Source organism: Pipistrellus kuhlii, unplaced genomic scaffold, assembly GCF_014108245.1.
Source record: "Pipistrellus kuhlii isolate mPipKuh1 unplaced genomic scaffold, mPipKuh1.p scaffold_m20_p_8, whole genome shotgun sequence".
NCBI lineage: Eukaryota > Metazoa > Chordata > Mammalia > Chiroptera > Vespertilionidae > Pipistrellus > Pipistrellus kuhlii.
In genome coordinates, this window is record NW_023425584.1 from 24,731,019 (window position 1) to 24,758,674 (window position 27,656).

The 27,656-nt window shown below is 41.1% G+C and overlaps 1 protein-coding gene across 4 annotated transcripts in view; it reads left to right on the forward strand.

Moving 5' to 3' along the window:
- Window positions 1–808: 808 nt before the first annotated feature.
- DIAPH1 (diaphanous related formin 1) overlaps window positions 809–27,656 on the forward strand; it is an 84,686-nt gene continuing 57,838 nt past the window's right edge. The window contains exons 1-2 of one of the 4 annotated variants that reach the window (XM_036425277.2): window positions 809–1,035; window positions 26,991–27,017. In XM_036425277.2, coding sequence (XP_036281170.1) covers window positions 919–1,035; window positions 26,991–27,017 — 144 coding nt within the window. In that variant the 5' untranslated portion in view covers window positions 809–918. The remainder of the gene's footprint in view (window positions 1,036–26,990; window positions 27,018–27,656) is intronic. The other 3 variants (XM_036425279.2, XM_045576579.1, XM_036425278.2) reach the window with 3 other exon arrangements.

The window sequence follows — 27,656 nt, forward strand, 5'->3', positions numbered from 1 at the left end:
TTTTATTTTTTATCAATTATGTGTCCTTGGGCAAGTCACTAGCTTTAAAGTCCAAATTTCCTGTTGGTATAGTGGTGAGGCTAAAGGAAACTATGACATAGCACTGTGAGGATTCAGTGAAAAGATACCTGTAGAATGTTTTATATAGTGCCTGGCATAGAGCAAGTGCAGGTAAAGGGTGACATTACTGTTCTGGCACACATTGGCTATAACTAGTTTATCTGTATTAGAAACAATTAGAAAGTAGCAAACTTTGGATTCAAAACTAGGTAGTGTAACTCCAGAGCTTGTCAAGTTCCATCTATCACTCTGTTTTTGGTACATAGCTTTTAATAAAGGGTTAACTGCCACTTTCCACCCCTTCTCTCCCCCCCATCCCCATGCTTCATGGATATTGTGCACATGAAAACTAATATCTTGGCACTACATTTTTGCCAAGATAACAGTCTCATTTGATTTCTGATTCACATAACGCCCGAGGTCTGAGGGATGAGAAGGTCCAGGCTTTACAGCCACGTGGTCTCTGCGTGGGAGTGAGTGGGGAGGCCTGCGCCGCTTCCGCCAGCAGAGGGCGACGTTCGCGGTTGCGGCCACCGAGAGGCTGCACCGCCCCCTCGTCACCCCCCACGTGGGTGCGAATGGTTAGGCCCGCGGGGCAGGTAGCGAGCTTCCGCGGCCTCCCTCCACCCCCTCCCTCCACTCATTGGTAGGGGCTGCGGGTCCGGGCGGAAGTGGGGCAGGCGGGCGGGAGCGAGGCGTCGCCGTTGTATATTCATGAGGCGCGCGCAGCCGGCATGCTAATGAGGCGGGGCGCGGCGGCCGGCTGAGCTGCTGGGCGGCGGCGGCGGCGGCTGCGGGCTGGGCGCTGCCGGTGGGAGCGGTGTGGGCGCGGGGTGACCGGCCGGAGCGAACCTGGACATGGAGCCGCCCGGCGGGGGCCTGGGGCCCGGCCGCGGGACTCGGGACAAGAAGAAGGGCCGGAGCCCGGACGAGCTGCCCGCGGCGGGCGGCGACGGCGGCAAATCCAAGAAATTTGTGAGTGTCCTTCCCACCCCGCTCCCTCAGCCCGGCCCGGCAACCGCCCTCCGGACCCGGAGCTTCCCCGCGGGGATCGCCGCCGGCCCCGGGGACGCACGCCTGGCTTTCGGGAGCCGCCCCCGCGCCTCGCTTTCTCCTTTTCCTGGGTCCCGGGCTCCACAGCCCGACCTCCTCCTACCCCTCCAGGACCTCGGGGAGCCCGGCGTGTCCCCCGGCCCCCGGCCCCGCGCCTCTGGCCCGGCCATCTCGGACCTCCCTCCGCCCCCGGCCCCCGCGCTCTGCCCTGCGCCCCCGGAGCCCAGGCGGAGCTCCCCATCTCTCTGCTCTCACCCCACTTCCTTTCTTCCTCCTCTGTTATTACCCCAACACACCTTCTCCGTCTGGGTCCTCGGTGCTTTTCTGAGTCCATTTTCTCCTGTTACCCTTCCCCCTTCCCGCCGTGTTTCTGGGTTTTATTTGCTTCTCCTAAAGGTCACTTCCTTCCCCCGGATTGGGCGCTCTCACCTGCTAACTTTCCTCCCGCCCAGCCCTCCCGCTGGGCCCTCGGCCCGGTGTCACCGAATAATCCTTCCTCTCGGGAGTGCTACCTGGCTGGGCCCTACCTGCCTTCCGTCCCCCCTGGCCGTGTGCCCCTGCGGGGGCCAGGCCCCGTGGTCCCTGGGCCCGGAGTTGGTTTTCTCGGCCGGCCTTTCTCCGTCCAGAGAGCCTGTCGCTCTACCCTGTTGCTTTATCACTTTCCAGGGAGTTAGGACTTCCCATGAGTATGCCCTTCTTGACCTTAGGCGGATGGCGATAAACTTTCCCTCCTGGGGAGGAAGTCAGGCTGCAAGTCCAAGAAGTTTGTGAGGAATGGAGTTGCTTTCCATAACGTTGCCCAGGACCACCATCTCGTCCACCCTGTGCCCCCAGGAGGCTGGCGTCCCCTTTCCTACCTGTCCGGGAGGATAGCTTTCCGCAGGTGCCCATTGCTGCCAGCCGGGATCTCAGGGAATAGCGATAGTCCTGGAATCCTATCTATTTCATTACCCTTGCTCCCACGGAATCATTTTCATTAATATCTCTAGGGAGCTATGTGTTTTTGCCTTTTTTTTTTTTTTTTTTTTTTACTGTAAAAGCTTTGGAAATTATGGGAGACTGTCCAAGAGAGGGAAAGGGACTTGGATCTTCGTCATTATTTGCTAGTTGTAAGTCTAGTTATTTATTCCTCTCTTCCGGGTAAATCACACCCCCTACCCCAGTATCTCTTTCTGCTAATCAAATGGGTTCTAAGTCTTTCCTCTTTCTCGTGTCTCTTATCCCAGTCCCTTAGCATTTTGACCCTGTTCCACACCTTTTTTGGGGGGGAGGGGTGGTGGTGGTGGATAAAGTGATAGGATCAGGAAGATAACGTTGCTTTGGGACATGGAGGGTTGAGATGGGGAGAGTTCTAAACAGAAGTAAAATAGTGACTCATCTCTTCCTGCATGTTTCTAGCAAGGCAGGTACCACTGAACTGCCCTTTCCAGTGCCTTACAGGCTGTGGGTGACTCTGGTTTTATCTGGTGAAACAGCCCCCCCCCCACGCCCCCTTCCAGAAATGGAGGGTTAATGGTAGTGACGACCTTCCCCTGCGGTAACTAAAGAATCGTTTCTTTAGGGTAAGCATTGACCCTCTAGGGTGGAGAGCTTTCTTTCTGAGCCCATATTGCTCCTGTTTCAGTGTCTTTTTGTTTTGATTTTGTTTCCATGGCTACTGTTTGACCTTCCTCACCCAGTTTCAGCTATTCCTGCTGATTTATAAGTGACCTCTGTGGCTTGTAAATGTTTTTCAAGCCCTTCATAGAAGTTTATATGTTTTATCTAACACTGTGTTTCACAAATGTGTGGAATCTGCTAAGTGTAAGTGGTGCTGAGAAGTGAGACACCTGAGGAAACCACTTCTGTTCACCTGTTTTTGGAAGGTCCATGAATGAGCTCTGTCTATGCTGAGTGGATTTGGCACAAAGTTGTTGATATTTGCTTTAGAGAGGGTGGAGTTGAACTAAGTTCTCTTTTTCTTTCCGAGGTGCTGGTCTTAACCCTTAACTTGCTAAGTTTAAAATAATATGTCGCTCAGGTAGGGAGGAGAATTGCATTTACAGCTAGGGGATTGCAAAGTAGAGCCACTTAACCCCTTTATTGCCAACTATAATATAGCTCAAGGCATCGGGATATTCTGTCTTCCTCATCGATCGTTTTAGGAGAGCTCTGGAAGTGAGAAGCAATAGGCATTCACTTCTCTTTGTGTCTGTGGCTGTGGGTGGGTGGAGTGGGCGAGACTGCTGGTGTGCTTTTGTTACCCATGGCTCAGGTTTCTCAAACTGCAGGCGGAAAGCAAACTCACAACTTTTGCCTCCTCCACTTTTTCTAGAGTGTGTATCCTCTGGAACTCCATTAAGAATGCACTTTATAAAACTGCACTGGTTTGTTCTTGGTGTGCCCGGAAGTTATTTGTTTGCATCCAAGGGGTTCCTAATCCCTTTAGCTCCTACATCTCTTTCCAGGCTTATGCAGGTTCTAAGTATAGAACCTGAGAAACAGAGCTCCTAGATTGCCCAAGATCTGCTCTTAACCTCTGAGGCACCTTGTGTGGAAAGGACATGGAGTGTAAGTTGAAAGAGGGGTTGGGCATCTTTAAAAATGTGGTTGTGGGAGATGCTGATGTGTGGCTGAGGCCAGGCTGCCTGGTATTCCCCTTGGTCCTTCAGGAGTCTCTCTTCTCCTGGGCCACGAAATATCCCTTCTCTGCAGTATTCTAGTTCCTCTCAGAAGTTCTTACGATGAAGGGGAAAAATTCCGCATGAACAGTTTTCTGACTTTTCAGCAGTGATGAAGGTGGGTGCTGAATAGACTGTGAAATATGAAAGGGGGGTTATAACCAGGATGTCAGGAGGCTGTGGAGTATTCCTGAATTTTACAGATTCCACGTCTTCTCACATAATCAAGAAATTGATACGTTCTAAGCAAGAGTATTGCTTCCTGATTTAGCCAGGAGCATAACTTTGTAAAAAATGAATTTCAGTGTTGGGTTAGAGAAAATAGAAGATACTTGTAAAAATCTTGTTTAATTTTGGATTCCTGTGTTGGGTTATTACCAGGTTGCAGTTTCATGCCCTTCTAAAAGCAAAGCAATAATGAAAGCATAAATGTTTGACTGTAGACCCCTGTCCAAAATGAGAGCAGTCAAAGCTGAAGGATGCCAGACAGGTTTTTAAGCAAACACTAGGAAAGGTAGAGAATATAAAAGAAGTGGAGTTGTTCATGCAGATTTCTGCTTTTCTTCTCTTCAAGGAGATCTTTTTTTTTTTATTAATACATTTTTATTGATTTTTTTACAGAGAGGAAGAGAGAGGGATAGAGAGTTAGAAACATCGATGAGAGAGAAACATCGACCAGCTGCCTCCTGCACACCCCCTACCGACGCTCTATCCACTGAGCCAAACCGGTTTCAGCTCAAGGAGATCTTAACTAACACAAAAGGTCACAGAATACCAAGGAGTGTACATAGGGCTTTATACAAGTCATGTGGTTTTTGTGTTTTTTTAAAGATGACAAACACAGGGATTACTTTTAGAAAAAGGAAGGGGAGCCAAAAGGAATGTTACTGAGCTGCTTGGGATGACAGGATGATATCTTAAATATGTCTGCCCTTCCTTCTGCCTGGTCCCTAAAGACAGCCCAAGGATCCACTTTGATAATGTCACGTCTACTTGTCTCAAAGGAAATGCTCCCTCAGGGAATGCTTCAAAATTAAAATCTCTGCCTTGGGAGACTTGGTAAATGGGATACTTTTCTAAAAAGAACTGAAAGTGTTATTACCTATAAATTATGTTTATTATAAAAGCTGAGAGAATAGTAATAAGTGAGAAGTCATTTAACTTTGTTGATGGGCACATGGGTCAGAATAGAATAGACTCATTTTATTTCCTGTGTGATAGAATAACCTTTTGATATTCTCTGGGGCCCTCAGTGTATTTAATAAATGGATTACTAAGTTATCCTTGGAGAGTGTTATATTTTTATTGGAATGTAATAGAGGCTTAAAAGGTAAGGTTACGCCATATGTGATTTAGAAGAACAGTTTAAAATCATGTTTATTAACAAGAAATAATAGGCATTATATGGCATTTCTGTATGCAGGTGTGTTTCCTACCATTTTGTTTCAGTTAGCTGAAATCATTCAAGCTACAAAAGTTATCCCCATTTTGAAACAAACTTTGTAATACTTAAGTGTTTTTTATTTATTATGTTGGACCTCCTATTCCCACTCACTTTTATTTGAAAGCACTAGCAAAAAAATTCTCCTCTTGCCAAGCAGCAGAATGGGTGTTTGCTCCTAGTTAGGGCTGGGTGAGACGAAGCCAGTTCTCTCTCCTTGCCCAACTGCCCACCCTCCCCTCCCTCTTTGTTTCTATTCCCTCCCTGCTTCTGTATGGTCAGGTTCGAGTTTCATGAACAACTGGGCTTTTGAGAAATCAAGAACAGTAAAAGCTGTTGATACTAAAAATTTTTTTAAATGTCAAAGCTAAAATTGAGAAGTAGAGTATTTTAATCACTATGAACATTTTACTTTTTACCTTTTTTTTTTTTTAAACAAAGTTTTTAGAATCGAGGGATTCTTTTTAAGGAAGTAAAAGAATTACTGAAGGAAAAAGGAAATAATGAGACCAGTATTTTAACCAATTTTTACCACCAGTTACAGGATAACTGGGTGAGTCATTGTTCCAACTCTGAGATTCTTACTTCCATTCATTATTAAAGCTTGCTATGAATGGCAGTCTTAAATTTTAGAGTCCCCTAGCAGCAATCCTTACAGTTGTAGTTTGGAAACATCAGGGGGCTAAGGGATGGAAATTAGATGAATGAAGGAAGGAAGAGAAGCAGAAATTTGGATTTCCTTTAGTAAATTTCAGGATCTTGGAATAGCTTGAGTAGTAGAAAGGGATTATAGAGAAACAGCTATGCAAGAAGCTGTGAAACTGAGACAGAAAAAATTGGGGGGGGAAAAACTGGCTCTCTATGTGGAAGCATTCTTACATGGAAGATGGGAAATTCCATTCTTGGTGGTGGTTATGAGTGGTCTTTAGGCACTAGCTACTTCGGCATTTTGTTAGGGTAGCAGATACAGCTAGAGTTCATGATGACCTGATTGGATTTCTGATTATGTGACTTATTTCCTGTTCTAGACATAGGATTTGTAGTTTAATTTAAGAGTTAACATACTTTATGGATCCAACAGAGGGTGATTTATAAACCTTCTTTTATACTACATGTCACAGAAAGCCAAGGAGTATACTTTGATAGTGGGCCTACATCTCAGATATAGCTGCCTTTTGTTGTTGTTAGAACTTTAGGATCAAGTAAAAAAGGTAACTAACCCTCACTTCTTTTCTTTCTCTTTTAATTTTATTGATTTTTAGAGGAAGGGGGTGCCGAAACCGGTTTGGCTCAGTGGTAGAGCGTCGGCCTGCGGACTGAAAGGTCCCAGGCTCGATTCCGGTCGAGAGCACGTTACATTGGTTGTGGGCACATCCCCAGTAAGGGGTGTGCAGGAGGCAGCTGATCGATGTTTCTCTATCATTGATGTTTCTAACTCTCTATCCCTCTCTCTTCCTCTCTGTAAAAAAAATCAAGAAAATATATATTTTTAAAACTAGAGGAAGGGGGTGAGGTGGAGAGAGAGAGAAAGAAACGTCGATTTGAGAGAAACATTGATGGGCTGCCTTCCACACGTGTCCTGACCAGGGATTGAACCCATAACCTGGGTATGTGCCCTGACTGGAAACCGAACTCACCACCTTTTGGTGTACAGGATGATGTTCCAGCCAACTGAGCCACACTGACCAGGGCTCTCACACTTTATCAGGGGTTTTGTGCCATAGAGCCTTTGCCAGCCCTTCCCCCTCCCCCCCTTTTTTTCTTACAGCTTTATTGATACATAATTAACATACAATTAGCTGCATATATTTAGTGCACAATTTGTGAAATCATTACCACAGTATGGTTTATGAATATATTCAGTACCCTCAAAAGCTTCCTCCTGCCCCTTTGTATCTTTCCTTCCCCCATTCCCCACACTGATTTGCTTTCTGTAACTATAGATTAGTTTGTATTTTTTAGAAGTTTATGTAAATGGAATCATACAGTATGAACCTTTTCTTCTGACTTCTTTTAGCATAATATAGTGTTATACTTATGAATAGCTCATTCTTTTTATTTATTGCTGATTAATATCACATTGTATGGATTTACTATAATTTGTTTATTCATTTACCTTTCGTAGTCATGTGGGCTATTTCCAGCTTTTTTGTTTTGTTTTGTTTTTGCTGTGAACATTCATGTACAAGTTTTTATCTGGATGCATGCCTTCATTTTTCTTTTGTAAATATGTATGAGTAGAATACTAAGTTATATGGTAGGACTATGTTTAACTTTTTAAAGAAATTGCCTGTTTTCCAAAGTGGTTGTACTGTTTTACATTCTCACAAGCAGTATATGAGCTCTAGTTTCTTGCCTACTCTTGATCAGTCTTAAATTTTAGCCATCCAAGTGGATATACAGTTGGTATCTCAGTGTGGCTTTAAGTTGCATTTCCCTGATGATGTTGAGCCTCTTTTCATGTACTTATTTGCTATCTGTATATCTTCCTTGAAGTGTCCAAAAATTTTCCCCATCCTATCCTTTCCTATCCTATATAATAAAACTCTAATATGCAAATAGACCAAACAGTAGAACAACTGGTTGCTATGATGTGCACTGACCACCAGGGGCCAGACACAACGCAGGAGCTGCCCCCTGGTGGTCAGTGAGCTCCCACGCGGGGAGCACTGCTCTGCCAAAAGCCGGGCTTATGGCTGGCAAGCACAATGGTGGTGGTGGGAGCCTCTCCCACCTCAGAGGCAGTCAGACATACCCTAAGGGCTCCCACACTGCAAGAGGGCGCAGGCCAGGCTGAGGGATCCCATCCCCAGTGCTCGAGTCTTGTGCACCAGGCTTCTAGTTTAAAATATTTTTTATAATAAAAATACCAGTTCTTTGTTATAAGTTGGTTTTGCAAATAGTCTTCCTGTGACTTGCCTTTTCTTATTCTTTTTATTTATTTATTTTTAAATATTTTTTTATTGCCAAAACCGGTTTGGCTCAGTGCATAGAGTGTCAGCCTGAGGACTGAGAGGTCCCAGGTTCGATTCTGGTCAAGGGCATGTACCTTGGTTGTGGGCACATCCCCAGTGGGAGGTGTGCAGGAGGTGGCTGATCGATGTTTCTAACTCTCCCTGCCTCTCTGTAAAAAATCAATAAAATATATTTTAAAAGAAAAGAAAAAAAATATTTTTTATTTATTTTTTTACAGACAGGAAGGGAGAGGGATAGAGTTAGAAACATTGTTGAGAGAGAGACATCGACCAGCTGCCTCCTGCACACCCCCTACCGGGGATGTGCCGTCAACCAAGGTACATGCTCTTGACCAGAACCGAACCTGGGATCTTTCAGTCCGCAGGCCAACGCTCTATCCACTGAGCCAAACCGGTTTTGGCGCCTTTTCATATTCTTAAGTGTATTTTAAAGATTCTAATTAAACACAAAAGTGCTTAATTTTGATGAAGTCCAATTTTTTCATATTCTTCTGTGTTATATTTAAAAAATCTTTGCTGAAATTATGGTCTCTATGATTTTCTTTTTTGCTTTTTTCTAGAGTTAGCTCTTAAATTCTATTTTCCACGGTGCAGATTTGAGTTATTTCACATATTCCTTTTGGGGTTTGATTTTCACTGGAGGCAAGACAGAACATTTCTGACACTCAGGATTGGGGACCTTTGAGACCCCATTTATTCTGGAAGCTATTTCATCTTATGTGGTATTAGAAAACTTCTGTTTTTGTTTACTCAGTGTGCTGAAGGCTGTATAATGCCTGCCTTCCTATGTATAAATATTAGCGAACAGCATTTTTATAGATTGATTCATTACAGACTAGTCACAGGGGTCCTCAAACTTTTTAAAGTGGGGGCCAGATCACGGTCCCTCAGAGAGCTGGAGGGCCGGACTATATGAACTACTAATTCCTACTGTAACACCTCGGCTGTGCTCACTGCCCAAAAAACCTGGCGGGCCGGATCAGACTCCTCTGCGGGCCGTAGTTTGAAGAGGCCTGGTAGAACAGGGAGTGATAGTAACAATAACACTAAGTAATAATAACAGTTGTTGCATATTACTATAGCCTTAGCACTGTGCTAAAGAGCTTTAGATCCATCCCATTAATCTCTAGATCATCCTTATAAAATAGGGCACTGTTATTATTACCATTTTATAGGTGATTAAATTGAAACTCAGTGAGTTCAAGCAACTTGCTTTAGGTCGTATACCTAGGTCTAGCTAATTAAAAAAACTACCTATGTTCTTATTCACCACGTTGTACTGACAGTTTACACATGTCCAGTTTTTGTGCCTGTAGTATAAAAGAGTATTCACTGCTAAGAATTTCTTAGACAGTTTTGATTATCTCTTTGGAGTCCTTTGACAACTGCAGTCCATTAAAACTGGATTCTCTTCCAGTTCAACTTGTAGGAAAGAAATATTGGATCTAGATGTACAAAGTGCAGTGGCTAATTGCCTAACCGCTTTTTGCATTAGTAATTTAGACTTTGAAACCATTGCAAGAATCTTAGTTAAACCTTTATTATCATAGTTATGAAAAAGTAGCTGTTGCAGTGCATGCAAAACCTATCTTCTGACTCATGAGTTAAGCAGTTGTCTAAACTACTATATTTTGAAAGATAACCTTATCTTTTTGTAAGCTAAACAGCCTGAACAGCATCACCTGCCAGGAATTTTAATTGTTTAAATTGCTGAGAGCAGTTTACAAATAGAGTTGGGGAGGAGGAAGCTGTTGCTAGACTCTCTCTCTAGGTGTCTTTTCTGTATTTTAGAATTAGCACATGGCTTTCCTAAAGACCTCTTTTTGTGGCCATGACACTTGCCTGTACGGATTGCAAATGACCAATTTCAGAGTCTCTTCTGAGTCGGAAGACTGCAGAAGTTTGCTCTTTAGATCTTGCAGTTATTTGACTCAGGTTAATAATTAACATTGCCACAGAGATCCAGGTACCTGGAACTAGGATTTTTCTGCATGACTGGCAAAGAGTAAAGAATCGTTTCTCTTTATCTGAATCTACATGGATCTTTCTAGATCCAAAAGTTTCAAGATCCAGAAGTCATGTGTTTGTCTTATTAGGTTCAGACCTTGTTTTTTAAAGATTGTAATATCAGCCAGGCTTGTAGAAGAATGGGTGGGAGAAAGCTCTAAGGCCGTGAGCATAGACTTGAAAAGTTGTAGAGAAGTGAAGGTATTAAGTGGAAACAGTACTGGACTGAGTCAGAGGACCTAGGCTGATAGATTGCTAGAGGTGAAAAGGATGCTAAAAATTACTCAGCTTAAATCCTTTATTTGTAGATTGAGAAATGTGGGCCTGGAGAAGTGATCTGTCTGAATTTACAACGAGACCTAGGACTAGCACCCCTGTCTCCCACTCCCACTGCCCTATGCTTTCCACATATTGTGCTTAGTCTGACTTTGCTACTGTTTGACCATATGAACTCTAGGCAAACTACTCCATTTTTCTTGGTCTTTTTCAGTAAAATTAGAGTTGTGGGCAAGACAACTTCATAGGAGATGAGGGCTATGAAGGACATCAAAGGATTGGTAGAGAAGAGGGGGAGGGATTTCATGGGGTGGGGAGCAGTGTGAATAGAGGCTCAGAGGTATGAATGTGTGGCTATAGTAAAGTGAAATGGCCGAGTTATAGAAGTCAAGAGGATTAGTAGGAGAGAAATCATTTAAGAAAGGTGAAGTCACTTCATCAAGATTATTTTAGTCCTAGGAAAGGCTTTTAAATTCTCTTTCTGTAGAAACCTGCAGAAAGCAGGACTGAAAATTAGCATTTTGTAGCACAGCATGATGAATGTTAGTGAAATTTTGGCCATGTGAATGTGTCATGGTGACAGTTATCCACAAACATGAATTGATTAGTGTTAAACTTCCAACAAATCATTTTTGCTGCTTAGATGGAGTTTAGAGAGCTAAGTTTGTTTAATTTCCAGTCCTTATCAATTTTAATACCTCCCTATTTTCAGATTGCCAGAGATTAGATTTTAAAAGATGCGATTCTCTTCAGCTAGGCAAATAATGGGCTCAGGTAGGAAACTCCATTGTGCAAACAATCTGAGTCTATCTTTAGGCCCTTTTGTTTCTTTAAGCATTCTCTGGTACAGTGTAGTATAGGTTTTGAGTGCATGCTTACTTGAGGTGTTCTTTAGTCTTTCTTGAATGCAAAATAAGGGTCTGTTTTGGAGAGTCTAATTTATCTAGCTTGTAAAGTGTTTAACAGTGGTAGTATTTAGCTCATGTTAGCAATATCCTTTTATGTATTTTAGTTTTAGTTGGGAATTTTGAGATTATTTTCAAAGCTCTCTGTTTCTGTGTTCTAATGTAGGAGATTGGCAGTTTTGAAAACATTAATCCTCTTACCAAGATAACTGAGAGGAAGAGAGAACCACTAATGTAACCATATCCAGCCAGAAGAACTCTTGAGAAAAAATTATTACCTGTCTCTGGAGATAGTATCTTGTAATTTTGTCTTGAGTTTAATGAAGGAACATGTCTATAGGATTAAAAGTCTCTGCATTAATTTCCACAGTATAGGGCTGCCAACTTTTATCATTATAATTGACAGCAATATTTGACCCAGTGCTCTAGGAATTGCTAACATACATTTAAAGTGACTGGCTGCTAATTCCCCATATTATATGAATCTATTATTATCACAGTCTTTCATGGCTACAGAAAGGTTTACGTAGAATCTATACAATAATAGAGGAATATGCAAATTTTCCAGGATGCCATCACAGTAACAACCGAACAGCAGGCTGCATGGGGCAACCAGTCCAGCAGGGGGGTTAGTAAGGGATGACCAAACCACTGAACAGCAGGCTGTGTGGGGCCTGAACAGCAGGCTGTGTGGGGCAACCAAGCCAGCAGGGGGAGCATTTGGGGATGACTAGGCTGGTGGGGGCAGTTAGGAGAAATCAGGTTGGCAGGCAGAAGTGGTTAGGGGTGATCAGCCTGGCAAGCAGGGTGTGGGTGGGGGAGCAGTTAAAGATGATCAGGCAGGCAGGCAGGTAGGTGAGCAGTTAGGAGCTAGTGGTTCCAGATTGTGAGAGGGATATCTGACTGCCGGTTTAGGCCCAATCCCCGGGATTTGGCCTATACCAGCAGTCAGACATCCCCCGAGGAGTCCCAGATTAGAGAGGGTGCAAGATGGGCTGAGGGGACCCCCCTCCATGCACGAATTTTGTGCACTGGGCCTCTAGTGTGAAATAAAGAAGATAAGGATGAGTCTTTGTATCCTCAGGATTCGTCTGGATCTTCACAAAAACCCTTAGTGACAATAGGATAGGGGTGCCCTATTTTGTGTGTTGTTTTTTTTCTTAACCTCATATACAGCTACCCATAGCTATGGAGTTACTTCATTTGGCCATAGAAGCAAAATAGTTTGGACTGTTCCAAAATTATTTCATCATGCTTGCATAGGGACTCCAATAATATTTTTAGTTGTGATAGTTTTTATGAAGTCTCCCTAGGCATAGAGGTTTCTAGTGATTTTATTATTGTTGTATTTTAAAGAGATGGGAGTTGTCCTTAGTTGGCAGCTCTTCGTATCCGCCAGGGCTTGTTCGTTACTTCTAGGCCCATGGGTGACGTCTGTTTCCTGTGATTGAAACCACAAGAAGAAGTGGTGAGAAGCCACTGTAGGATATGCACTATCGGGCAAGCAGCAGGCATTGGGCTGCCCTAAAAAAGAGCAGCTAGTAACTAAGCACAGTGTTTTAGGGCCTTTGAAGAGACTCTGGAAATGATTTGACTAAGCCTCTTCATCTTAAAATGAGGAGGGCATTGAGGCCTACAGGTACTAAATTGCTCAAGATCATGTAATTAGGTTGAACTAGCTTTTAGACTTCACTAACTATTCATTATTCTTTCTCACATTGCATTGTCACCCCTAAATTTTGTAACTGTGTCCTCCCAGAATGTTTCTTAAAGCAAAGTACTGCTGGAAAAGAGTAGATGCTAGTGGGAATTTTTTAAATTATAATTTAGTATTGGGGTGACATTGGCTGGTGTGCATTTCGAATATGAGAATTGGATCATGTTGCTTTTAGCTGCTGTACTAATAATTTATTTTTATTTTTTTTGATATCAGAAAGGAAGGAAGAAGGAGAGAGAGAAACATCAATGATGAGGGAGAATCATTGATTGGCTGCCTCCTGGACGCTCCCCAGTGGAGACTGAGCCCTCAAGCCAGGGCATGTGCCCTTGACTGAAATCGAACCTGGGACCCTTCAGTCTGCAGGCTGACTATCTATCCATCGAGCCAAACTGGTTTGGTAGTGGTTCTCAACCTTTCTAATGCTGCGATCCTTTAATACAGCTCCTCATGTTAGGCTCCACAGCAGCAGTTCTCAAGCTGTGGGTTGCGACAGGGTCGCCTAAGACCATCAGAAAACACAGATATTTACATTATGATTCATTAACAGTAGCAAAATTACAGTTATGAAGTAGCAACGAAAATGATTTTATGGTTGGGAATCACCACAACATGAAGATCTGTATTAAAGGGTCGAGGCATTAGAAAGGTTGAGAACCACTGGGCTAGGGTGTACTAATAATTTTTAATCCTTTTTTTGAAAAGACACATATGTAGATTTTCAAAATAAGAGTATCTGATAATTCCCTATTTCTATTTTACTTAGTATTTGAATATCCTAGTAATTATCTTTATGCACATATATTTTATAATATTGCAATTATAGTTTATACACTTTCTGTTTTTAAAATAATGCCATAAACATTTCCTAGCTTTCTAATCTTTGAAAATTGCTACTTTTATTTGAAATGGAAGTGTATTTTTATTATAAAAGTGATCACATTTTTTCTAAGAAAATATAAATATGTACAAAAATATAGAAAAACAATCCCCTACCTTGTTTTCCAGAAATTATAGTTATTTTTAAATAGAACCAAAGAGAAAAATACATGAAACATGGAAATCTCTTTGGAGTCTAAGTACTCTGGCATTCTGTTCTGTATATGTTTATGTTAGACATAATTCCATATAACTATGTTTGCTAGAAGTATTAGAAGGAACTTATTTTCTTTTGTTAACATTACTGGTATTGACGGAGGAGTAATGATATTTCTCCCATGCTCTCCCACAACTGAAGATTTTCTCAAAATCTTCTAGATTTGAAAAGGTCAGAAAATGTTTACTATGGTTTCATAAGATCAAATCTGGCTTTTTGAGTAGTAATGTAATATTTGGATCAGTTAAGCTATTATCCGTAGGCTGTGACTATTTCTGTGTGTTCAGGAATAGTGTGAAGAGAGAGAGAAGGGGGGGAAAAAGGTGTAACCATCATTTAGAAATGAAGAGCTTGAGAATGAGATTTAAAACAAGGTGGCCTCCTATTTGGTTCCCGTAGGTAAAAATAGTGTCAGTGCAGGAACTTCCTGTCTACCAGGCCTTGGGTGTGTCAGACGGGTGGTCCACCCTTGAGGAAGAGTAGACGTCCTGCTACTGACATAACACCATGGGAGAAGCCAGTTGCTACAGAGATTGTGAAACAGCATTCCTGAGTCACTGTTTCCAAATGAATGGACAACACCCGATTTTAAAGGAGCAATCACCATCTTCTCTAAACTCAGGCAGTAAAGAGAGAAGCTTAGTAAGAAAGTAAAGAACAAGTATCAGTATTTGGAGCTTGAGAAATAGGTTGAAATTTGGAAAAATAGATTACCATTAGTTATTGCTTTCTATATCTGTACTCTAAAGTTTCATCAGAACCTTAGAATGTTTGAAAGGAAGAAAGCCTTGCTTACTGTTCTTTCAACAGATGACAGATTATATATGTGCACCTCCTTCCTGGCAGCAAAGGAGATGGCATGTCCGCCACACTTTTGATTCTTGATAGGAAACTAGGACTTCCAGAATCTGAGCACTTTCTCTACTGGCAGCTCGTTTGTCCAGCGCATGAGTGCTTCATAGTACCAGGGGCTGGCAGCTTGTGTGGATGGGCGAGGTGGGATGCAATGTTCCCAGCCTGGTTTCCACCTGTTCTGCTGAGCTGGAATAGTGAAACCTGAGCGGACTTCCCTTCTCTAGGCTATCAGCTATCTAGGATGCAGGCTACGCCAGTCCCAGGGCCTCAAGATGAGCTAAGCCAGATGCAAAACATTCCCGCAAGAGACTTGCCTTCTTAGACTATCAGAGGATTGCTTACTATATTAGAACATTTTTTGGACCTCTCAGAGGATTGAATCCTAATAGTCAGATAGTTTTCCTCTCGTTTGAATTATAGTCAGGAAATGTGGTTTATTGGAAAACAGACTCTCACAAGTAGTTTTAGACAGTTGTGTAGAAAACTGAGTTTGTTGTTTTTAATTTGTAAGGAAATTATTTCAAATCTCTAAGCAAATTATTGAAACAGGAAATGGATCAAAGTTACTTAATGCTTTTATATGGCCTTTCTAACTTGTACTTGACATGTGTCACTGCTTGGGATTTTTCAGGGTTCCCTGGGTGGTATCTGGAAGGCAGAGACAGACTGAACTCTTTAATAGAAGATCTTAGATTTCCCTCTGCTATGTTCCCTTTGTTTTCTCTTGGGTGAATTCTAACCAGTTTAGCGCTCCCATACTGAGTTTAGCTATGAGGATGCTGAGGCCAGGTGGAACTAAATGAATGAACTGCTAGAGTCTGACTTACTCCTTTAGCACATTTCCCTTTGTGATCTTGGAGAATATGAGTGTGCTCTCCCCATTCCTGGGGACTGCTGGGTAATCGTCAGTTTTCTTTCCCTTAAACACCCTTAACTTTATAATGTTAAGTTAGCTTTACAGGACAATATTTTAAAAAGCTTAATATAAATTAGCTTTATATTTCCTGTCATTTTGTGCTTCCCTTTTAGGCTTCCTTTCTTCCGACACACTCATTTTCTTTTTTAAAGGGACTGCTTCAGTTCTACACAACTCCTGTTTAGGATGTTGGTACCAATAAGTAGTGATGTCAGAATTTATTTTGTTTCTCTGTGAATGGTAGATGAGATATTGACTCATTCTATGTCATTCTTGGGCTATTCCTTTAAAATGGAAGGGAATGTCTCTACATTTAAAGGTATCCACTACTTCTCTGTGGTTCTAATTGACTCGTACTAGTATAAGGTGTGGGAAGTGAAGGGAGACTAGCAGGTTTCATTGGTTTCATTCTCATGTATTATTTGACTTTTATAAAGCACTTTGCACTACAAAGTGCTTTATATTCACTTTATTATTTATTCTCTAGTCCTAATTACACTAGACAGCATAGTCCTAAAGATAGGAAGACTAAAACTGTGGTAGATAAAAAGAAAAGCTTACCTTGCCTCTACTGTACTTTAGTAGAAATGTGGCATGCTTTGTGGCAAAGCTGGAAAAGGAATCATTGGAAACTGAATTCAAGTCCATGTTATAACCTTCTATTGCCTCCCTGCCCTAAGGGACTGAATGTCCTGTGATAGAATAAATAAATGAATCTATTTGTGGGCTGAATAAACAATCTGCTCTCTGTTCTGTATGATTCTGAATGGCAGATGCCTTACCTGGTGTTTCTTGGGTAGGTAGATTAGGATTTGAAGGAAAATTGTCATTGGCTGCAGTGACACTTTCCATTTTAACCATATGGAACCTATATCTTTACTAAGGATTTATTGCTCTTCGAAGGAGGTGGAAGACTCTATGTGACGTGTGTCCCCTGATTGGCTATTTTTCCCCAGCGACAACTAACCAATGTGTCATGGGGGCTGAAACAACAATCAGGATCCCCTGCTCTCATTCATAGGGAAAGACATTACTTTTGAAGGTTTGGTCTGATAGTTTCTGAGCTGTCGATGACAATCATACTGTACTGTCATAAACCTCGACTTGATACTTTTCCTCAATTTGAATGAAGTAATGAATGAATGAATATATACTGTGCTTAAGATGATGCTCCTAAACATACAGTGATGCTAATTTTTAAAATACTTATTAAATGTTGGGCATATCAAATGAACAAGACAGGGTTTTTGCCCCTGAACAACTTACAATATTGTTCACAGAAACAGTAACAATAAATGGTCTGAAGAAGGATCTGATATAAAATACTTAGAGCCTGGCTTGAGTAAGTGCTTTAGTGTTTGTTTGTTTTTTGCCAAATGATTGACTGTGGCTAAGTGTACAATTTATAGATGAGGAATAGCTTTTTTCCTATCATATTTTTGAAGTGCAGTGACAACTAGTTAAGTCACCAAGTGTGTATTTTACAAGTCTTTCTGTAGTAATAACAGCACAGTTGCCTTTACAGAATGAGATATCATCATTCCATTTTATGATCTCAAGAGGTGTGTCTGTTTTTTGTTTGTTTGTTTGTTTTGTTTTGTTTTATATATTTTATTGATTTTGAACAGAGAGGAAGGGAGAGAGATAGAGAGTTAGAAACATCGATGAGAGAGAGTCATCGATCAGTTGCCTCTTGCACACCCCCCACTGGGGATATGCCCGCAACCAAGGTACATGCCCTTGACCGGAATCGAACCAGGGTCCCCTCAGTCCCCAAGCCGACGCTCTATCCATTGAGCTAAACCGGTCCCGGCGTGTTTTTTTTTTTTTTTAATAAATGAATAATTAAAGTGACTAGCTCAAAATCATATCTGTAGTTTTGTAGGATGACAGGAAAAAAAACACACATACCCAAACAGGACTAATGGTCTTTTTCTGTTAGTCAGAGTTCTAGATAAATTCTAGATTTTGACAGTTGGCTTAATGTATTAGTTTCCTCGTGTTATGTGACAAAACCAACAGCTTAAAACAAAATCCGTTGATTAGTTTACAGTTCCATTGGTCAGAAGTCCATCATGAACAGCGTGGCTGGGTTTGCAGTATCTCAGGGCTGAAATTAAGGTGTCAGCTGACCCAGTTCTCATCTGCAGGTGCTGGGGGGAAATTTGCTTCTAGGCTCATTCAGGTTGTAGGCAGGATGAAATTCCTAGAAGTCATAGGGCTGAGGCCCGTTTCTTTGCTGGCTCTGAGCTCTTAGAAGTAATCTTTGACATTTGGCCCCGTTCATACTCAAGCCAGAAGTGAGTGGAGCACTGCTAATTCCTTGTGCCTCTTAACTTCTTCCCCCAAATTTAAAGGGTGCATATGATTGGGTCAGGCCACATAGATAATTTTCCCTTTCTTAAAAATCATTTGTGCCAAGTAATTACTCATAAGAGTAATATCCTATCATATTTTCAGTCTTGATAATTATACAGGGTAAATACATCAGGCTAAGAATCTTGGGAGACATCTTAGAATTCTACCTAACACACTAAACATTTCCCTTACACTGAGTTAGCCCATGGAGCAAGGGTGGGTGTCAGAAGAGCAAGAGGTAGGAATTGAGTATTCTGAGGCAGTTACTGAATTGCATTGTGATTATCCTATATATTATAATAAAAGCTAATATGCTAAGTGTCCTGCGTCCAGTCAGCTGTTCAACCAGTCAAAGCATAATATGCTAATGATATGCTAAGGCCGCTCAACCAACGGGGGCCATTCAGTTGACTGGTTGCCCAGTGGCTAAATGTGCACTGACCACCAGGGGGCAGATAGTACCAGTCGACCAATCACTATGATTGGCACTGACCACCAGGGGACAAATGCTCCAACCCGTAGGTTAGCTTGCTGCTGGGGTCCGGCTGATCGGGACTGAGTGAGAAAGGCCGAACATGCCTGGGAGCCCTCCTGTGGTCCCTCCCCAGCTGGCCAAACTCCTGTGTCCCTCCCCAGCCCGAATCGTGCACCAGTGGGTTCCCTCAGCCTGGCCTGTGCCCTCTCACAATCCAGGACCCTTTGGGGGATGTCAGAGAGCCGGTTTCGGCCCAATGGCGGAACAACCGGTAGCTATGATGTGCACTGACCACCAGGGGAAAGACGCTCAATACAGGATCTGCCCCCTGGTGGTCAGTGTGCCCCTACAGGGGGTGTGCTGCTTAGCTAGAAGCTGGGCACAGGGCTGGTGAGCGCAGCAGCGGTGGTGGGAGCCTCTCCCGCCTCCATGGCAGCACTAAGGATGTCTGACTGACAGCTTAGGCCCACTCTCCATGGGGATCGGCCTAAGCCGGCAGTCAGATATCCCCCGAGGGCTCCCAGACTGTGAGAAGGCGCAGGCATGAATTTCATGCACCAGGTCTCTCATAGGTATTATAAGGCACAGGGATCTGTGGACCTCCAGAATCATCAGAGTAAGGGCCAGGTGGCATTCATTCATGGTGTTCTCTTGATATATCATCACTTAGCCAAGAGTTCAAAGTCCTGTATAAGGTCGCCTGAACATCTTAGAAATTCCTGAGATATAGGCTTATAGTTGTAGGTTTCTGTTACCCATGTGCTAGTCACATGGTTTGTGGGATTGTTGTCTATGATTAACTGTTCTTGTGGTAGGAGTTAGAAACACTTTTTGCTATGTAATGTGTACTCTGTTCAGAATAATATTTAATCATATTCTCTTATTAGATCCTTTCTAACCTCTTTGCTGCTAAGGATACTACCTAATTACCTTTGTTTGGTTACATAAATATCCTGTGCCAAGAGATCATCCTTAAATGTCTGATAATTCTGTGCCCTTTTTCTGACTGGAGGGAAAAGTTAAAGATTCAGGGAATTGGGTAGAGATGAATCAGTACATTGGATGAATTTTCTTATATCCTTGAGTTTATAATAGGTCTAATTCTGTTCCTTGGCAAACATAGGGAACCTCTGTTCAAAAGTCTAAGATTAGTTCCATTGGCCCACTTTTTAAATATATTTTTATTGATTTCAGAAAGGGAGAGGGAGAGAGAGAGAAACATTAATGATGAGAGAGAATCATTGATTGGCTACCTCCTGCAGGCCCCCTAAGGCTGACTCTCTATCCACTGAACCAGCTTTTTAAAAGTAGAAGTAGTAATAGATACACCTCTGCAATAAATCCATTTATGGAAAGGATGATTTATAGTTCATTTGCATTTAATATGATAATTAATAAGAATGTGTTTAAAACTCATTAAGTCATTTACTTTAATTAGTTTGGCCTCATAGGGCATACCTTAGGACCTTTTGGCTTTTTAATTTTTATTTTCTTTAAGAAACCAAACTGTAAAGTATCTAGGAGGTTTCTTATTTCCTGAAGATTGGTAAGCAAAAGATTTATCTTGCCACATATTACATTAGGATGTGGTGACTGAATCAGAGCCTTGAATTACTCTAGTAGTCAAGTTAAGGGTACAGCTTTTTATTTTTATCTTGATTGATGGTCTTATTGCAGAGCAGTCTCAGCCAAGTATATTTATTTTTGATGCTGTTAGTTTGAGTAAATTGAAAAAATATGATTTGGTAATACTGAGAATCTTTTGGAGAAGATGAAGCTCATTTTATTAAACTCAATTTTGTTCAGCTTTTTTCTTGTACCAGCTAATGATCTTTAGAAATTTATTTACTCGTTAATTCTGTTGAATAAAAAATTTCTGTGGAATAAATCTTGCCCTACCCCTTCTATCAATATTTGTTTGCATAGAAATGAAAGATGATTATAAAAATTGAATAAATAAGCAAAAAAAATCTAGACTTTTTATGTAAATGTCAATATTGGCACTGTTAGATGGAGGTGCCCACGAGAAGGTAAACTGAATACTGTCTTGGAGTCACAGTCTGACCTTAGATTTTCTGAGTGTTTTAAAAGGGTCCCTTCTGAGGATACCAGTGGGCCATATGGTTTGGACAGTCTAAGAATCTGGATCAGGCTCAGAAGGTATTGTCAATTTCAAAAACCAGAACAAAAGTGATTGATGGTGATGACAGTCTTTGAGGGTCTGTCTGGCTCAGTCGGTACCATTTTAATTGTGTTCTTTAGCACAGAGTAGTCATCTGGAATCTTTGTCTTAGGGATTCCCTTTACTTCTTTCATGTGTTAGTTCTATTTCCTCTATTTCAAGTCTTCGACTTTCTTGGGTTGATCCCTCATTTTGGTGGATCATATACTACAATAGCTTCCTGAGGTACATGGAGATAAATTTTTTGAAAGGTTAACTATCTAAAAATGTCTGTTCTGAACTCACATTTGGTTGATAGTTTGGTTGGTTATATAGAATTCTAGGTTGGAAATTATTTTTCTTCAGATTTTAAAGGCCTTGTTCCATTGCCATCCGCCTTTGGGTTTATGTAAAAAAAAATTCAAAGCTTGCCTGATTCCTTTGTATATGATCACTTTTCCTCTCTGTCGAATCTTGTAAATTTTCTTTATATTCCAAGTGTTTTGAAATATCACCGTGATATGCCTTTGTGTCATCTATTTTTGACCTTTTTGTTAGATGCTCATCCTTCAGTAGTAGGAACTATTCTTGTATTATTTCTTGATAATTTGCTCCTCTGTTGTTGGTTTTTTTCCTATTATTTGGATATTGTACCTCCTAAACTGATCTAATTTTCTTATCTTTTTTCTAATTTTTCTCCTCTACTTTTTAAGGAGATTCCTCAATTCTTTCTTCCGATCCTTTATTGAGTTGCCTCTTGAGTTTCTGTTCTCATATTTTCATCTTCTAAGGGTTCTTTTTCCTCTGAATGTTTCTTTTCTCTAATTTTTATTATTTTTTTATTGTTTAAAGCACATGTGTCAAACACAAGGCCCGCGGGCCAAATCCGTCCCGCCAGGCCTTGCAATGTGGCCCGCACCGCGCTGTCACCACTGCACTCCGCTGCGTTTCCATCACAATGACAGTTTATGACTGTTCAGTAAACCATTCGGCCCGCGATTTAGGCTGGATTTTAGATTTTGGCCCCTTCTCTGATTGAGTTCGACACCCCTAGTTTAAAGTATTACATATAGTAGTACATATATCTCCTTTTTACCCCCCCATTGTGAGTATTTCTTTTTAAAATAGCATTGTGTTGCCCTAACCAGTTTGGCTTAGTGGATAGAGAGTCAGCCTGCAGACTCAAGGTCCCAGGTTCGATTCTGGTCAAGGGCATGTACCTTGGTTGCGGGCATATACCTGGTGGGGAGTGTGTGGGAGGCAGCTGATCGATGTTTCTCTCTCATCATTGTTTCTAACTCTCTATCCCTCTCCCTTCCTCTTTGTAAAAAAAAAAAATCAATAAAAATATATATTTAAAAATAAGTAAATAAAATAGCATTGTGTTCTCTTGTGGATATTAATGCTTTTTAAAAATTTTTCTTCTTATATAATATTTATATGATAAATTGTGTGTCTGTGTGTGTGTTTGTTTTTAAATATATTTTATTGATTTTTTGTACAGAGAGGAAGGGAGAGAGATAGAAACATCGTTGGGAGAGAGTCATCGATCAGCTGCCTCCTGCACACCCCCTACTGGGGATATGCCCGCAACCAAGGTACATGCCCTTGACCGGAATCGAACCCGGGACCCTTCAGTCCCCAAGCCGACGCTCTATCCATTGAGCCAAATCGGTTTCGGCAATTGTGTGTTTTTTTTTTTTCTTTTCCCTTTTATATTAGTAGCTTTCCTCAAATGTCTGATAATCCTGAGTTTTGTCTGCTAATATTTAAAAATGAGGGACTAAACTGATTGGAAGGTCTGGATGGCTAGGGCTTGCTGTCTGTGTGCTTTACTGTAAGACAACCTGGACCAATAGAAATATAAAGTGAGTCACATATGTAATTACATATTTTCTAGTAGCCACAGGAAAAGGCAAAAAGAAAAAAAAAAAAGAAAAGAAATATGTGAGATTAATTTTAACAATATCATTTGTTTAATTTGGTATATCTAAAATATTACTTCAATATGTAGGAAATATATAAATTATTGAGATTTTTTTGTTGTTATTCCTCACCCTAAGATATTTTCCCCTTGATTTTTAGGAAGAGTGGGAGGGAGGGAGGGAAGGAAGAATGGAAGAAGGGAGGGAGAGAGAGAAACATTAATGTGAGTCACATCGATTGGTTGCCTCCTACATGTGCCCAGACCGGGGCCAGGGATTGAACCTCCAACCCAGGTACCTGCCCTTGGCCAGGAATCAAACCAGCAATTCTTCCATGCATGGTACCTGGCTCTCTAACCATTTAGCAACACCAGCCAGGACTATTGAGATATTTTACATTCTATGTTTTATATTAAGTTATTGAATTTCAGTATTTATTTTACATTTATAGCACATCTCAATTTGGATGCTAAATTTTTGTAAAAAAATACTTGATGGGCCTGGCCAGTGTGGCTCAGTGGTTCAGTGTTTACCTATGAAACTGGAGATCACGGTTTGATTCCCGATTAGGGCACATGCCTGGGTTACAGGCTCAATACTCAGAAGGAGAAGTGCAGGAAGCAGCCTATCAATGATTCTCTCTCACAAATATTTCTCTCTCTCCCTTGCCTTTCCTCTCTGAAATCAATTTAAAAAAATACTTGATGTGTATTTAGATTTCATAAAATTTACAAGTGAAAAGTAGATTCACATACTAAGGGTGTTCTGAATATATTAAATTTAACATTAACTTATTAGTTTTTAAATTTAAATTTTGTTAAAATTTAAAAAATTAAGAATTCCTTCCTCAGTCACACTCGCCACATTAGAAGTGCTCAGCAGTGACAGTGGCTTGTGGCTCCCCTATTGGACCGCAGAGCTCGGTGACTACTCAGACCATGTCAGTAGCTTTGGGTCATTTTTCAGTTCCCCAGGGAAGACTCTTCCAACCCTCTGCCTTGAGGATAAGAGCTGGCTGCTGGGGGTTTGAGAAACTACAATAGAAAGGGCAAAGTGCTGGGTGTCTTAGTATATAGTTTGCGTAGATTAACTTATTGTTTTTTTAAATATAGGATCCTATCCACAACTAAGCCTGGCATCCCCCAATCTAGAGACCCTCTGTTTTAACCTCTTCTAAGAATAAACTTCCAGACTTCTGCTCAGGTATCATGTTGTGGAAGGGACAGGAAGATCTACAGATCTGCTTCTGAAACAGCTCTCAACCAATCTTATTTTTAACCTACTGTCCCCCCTCCAACCCATATTTCTGTAGATATCTGGTGCTGCTAATTCGTGAGCCTTTTGTGGTTTCTTAAGTATACTTTGGATTGGTTACTGGCTTTTCCTACTTCTGGTTAGGACTCATGTTCTTTTGCTTTGTTTTTAATTCTCACCTGAAGATATATCTATTGATTTTTAGAGAGAGAGAGGAGAGGGGAAAGAGAGGGAAAAACATCAATGTAAGAGAGAAACATTGATCAGTTGCCTCCCACCTGCACCGCAACTGGGGATTGAATCCACAACCTAGGTATGTGCCCTGACCAAGAATCGAGCCTGCAACATTTTGGTGTATGGGATGATGCTTCATCTAGTGGAGCCACTAAGCCAGGGCAGGATTCGGCTTTCTTAGGTGTAATGGGTTTACCACTAGTCCTTCCATTAATTCCCCTGCTTCAAAATTTTCTTACAATTAGGCTTTTCTTATTCTTTCCAACCTTGTAGCCTCCTTCCTTCCAGCACTGTTTTCTTTCTAAAAATTTCTATAGATTTAGAAGAGTTTCAAGAAGGGGAAAAATTAAATGTTTTAATTCAGTGTACCATCTTTTACCTGGAAGTTTCTATTAATCTGTTTTCATGAGCAGATTTTGATATTAAAAATTTTTATTCAGTATTTTTATATCCTTTAGTCTCTATATTTGTAGTTAAAAGTCTTAGTGGAAAACTCAATAGGAGAGACAGGAAGATGAAGTATTTAGTGCAGACAGGCTAGGAGAGTTAAGGGGTTGGTTTGGGGGCAGAAGAGAATTGTTAGTCAACAAGGTCAGTAGTTAGAGTGGAAGCATTTAGAGGTGGGTTGAAATGATTAGCGTTTTTATTAAAAAGCTTTTTTTTTTTTTAATCTTTTTAAATTGATTTTGAGAGAAAGAGAAAAGGAGAGAGAAAGAAACAACAACGTGAGATCGAAACATAGATCCGACTACCTCCTGCATGCCCCCAACTGGGGATCAAGCCCGAAACCCAGGCCTGTACCCTGACCAGGAACTGAACCAGCAACCTTTCAATGCCCAACCAACTGAACATACCGGCCAGGGCAGTTCTTTTTACTTTTCATAATCTAGGAACCTCTTGTTTGGTATCTCAGAGAACCCATAAAACAACTAATGATACAACTTTTTAAATCTTACTGTTTGCAACCAGTTTACATAGGATCTCTAAGGAAAATACACAATATTATATAAATAAACCCTACACCCTCAATATACTCTAGCTGAAAGTTCCATTTCGATAATTGAATAGGACTTGCTGTTCAGGTGCTGTATGGAGTTCTGAAACAGAATTTTGTGATTCATTTTGCTGACATTTGCTGCCCTCTCTTGGAGTAGTGGAGGAAATGCAGCTTCTATCCTGCATGGATCATTTTTTGCTCTCCTTACTCAAACTGAGAACTAAAACATGGATTCTTTTTTTAAAGAATTAAATCTGTTTTTAATGATGCACCAAGGGAAACTATTACCTTTCTTCTTAAAAAAAAATATGTTTGTTTTTGTATCTAAAAGCAAGAGTAGTCATTAAATGGAACAAGGTAGAAGAATTAGGGGAATACAGTGATTTGGGCTTTGGAATCTGGAGACTGGAGTTTCTACCCAGCTTGCCCCTAATCATGTGATCTCAGTGATTTACTCCACCTGTCTGAGCTTCAGTTTCTTCACTGATACAGTGAAGAGGAGGAATATATTTGAGGGCTTCTCCAGGGAATGTTATTTTAGGCAAGCAGTCCCAGGTTATGTTATTTGTTCATAGAAGATTTAATGACTAAGTCTCAGGCTCTGCCCTGAAGGAATTGAGTTTGGAAAAAGATAGAGGAGGCAGACAATCAAAAGACAATTGTAATCCTCTACTAGTTCTGTGTGACAAACAAGTACCAATTACTGTGGAAACACAAGGAACAGTACCTGTCCAGTGAGAGGAGGTGTCATCCTGTAGGGCATCTTGGAGTTAGCCTTGAAGGCACAGTCTAGGCTGAGGGAAGCAGCAGCCTGGGGAAAGTCGGTGGGGAGACAGCATCATCTGTTTGGAACCTGTGGCTGGTTCAAGATGCCCAGAGAGTTTGAGGTGGAGGGTTTGTTGAGAGATGAGTCGAGGGAAAGAATCCAGAAATGTTATATGCCTTGCTAAGGAATTTGGATTTTGATGTGAGGGCAGTGGGGAGCTATTGAAGGGTTTTAAGTGGGGAATAAAATGGACAGTTTGGCATTTTAGAAAGATTACTCTTGAATATATAATATGGAGAATGGAGTTGGTGTGGTGCATCCTGCTATATATGTGCAAGTTTCTACAGAGTAGATATATAAAAATCAATTTGTTGAGGTATGGTATATTAAATTTACTAGATAATGCTCATACTATTTTCCAAAGTGGCCATAGCAATTTACATTGCCAACAATGTGTGAGAGCTTCCCCTGCTCTGTGACCTGACAGACATGAAACTTTTTTCCAATCTTGGTGAGTGCAAAATGATATTTCATTGTAGTTTTAGTTTGCATTTCCTTATTTATCAATAAAATTGTGCATGTTTCATAGGTTCATTGTTTATTGGATTCAGAGTCCTTTCAGGTCTCTCTTTCTTTTTTCTTCAATGAGTCATATGTTAGTGATCTTAAAATTCTTTTTGCCTCTTACTTAAGAGAACGTGCTAAGGAATAGTTGGGCAGAAATCTTTTAGCTTGTGGGAAGTCACTTCGATCCTTTCCAGGAATTTTTTCTTCTTTTTTCTCCCAACTCATCCGGTATTTGGGAAGTTTCCCAGCATTTCACTGATCTCTCTTCTCCCTCCTTTTTCCCATTTCCTAGACTCTGAAGCGACTCATGGCAGATGAGGTAAGGAAATATTCAGCATGTGCATGTTCTAGCTTGTTTTCTACATTGCAATTCTTACCAGTTACTATAACTTTGGTTTTCTATAACTTGTAAGTGGTATAAGTTCTGCTCTCAGAGCATCCCAGAGTGTTTTCCTAACTCTGCTCTGTGTTTGGCTCATTGCATGCGTTTCCTGGCACACTCATTGGCTTCCAAGGTTACTACTTTCTTTCATATATATATAATTATTTATTTTTTAATTGATTTCAGGGAGTATGGGAGAGGGAGAGATAGAAGCATCAGTGACAAGAGAAATTTATCAACCAGCTACTTCCTGCACGCCCCCTAACAACACAGGCATGTTCTCTGACCATGACCTCCTGGTTCATGGGTCCGATGCTCAACCACTGGCCCACACTGGCTGGGCTCACTTTCCTTAAACTTCAAGCAAACTTGCAGTCTGGATGCCACTCATATCACTTGAAGCTCCGTAATGCTTGCAGATACTTGCTACTATTATTTTTAAACAGGTAGAGCTGAAAAGCTGCAGCTTATCAGTGACTTTTTTATTTGAGCGGCTCTACCTGAGGTTTGAGGAATGGTTCATGAGCGTTTTGTTGGCAGAAAGGTGGCATATCTACCCCTGAAGTACACTGTATT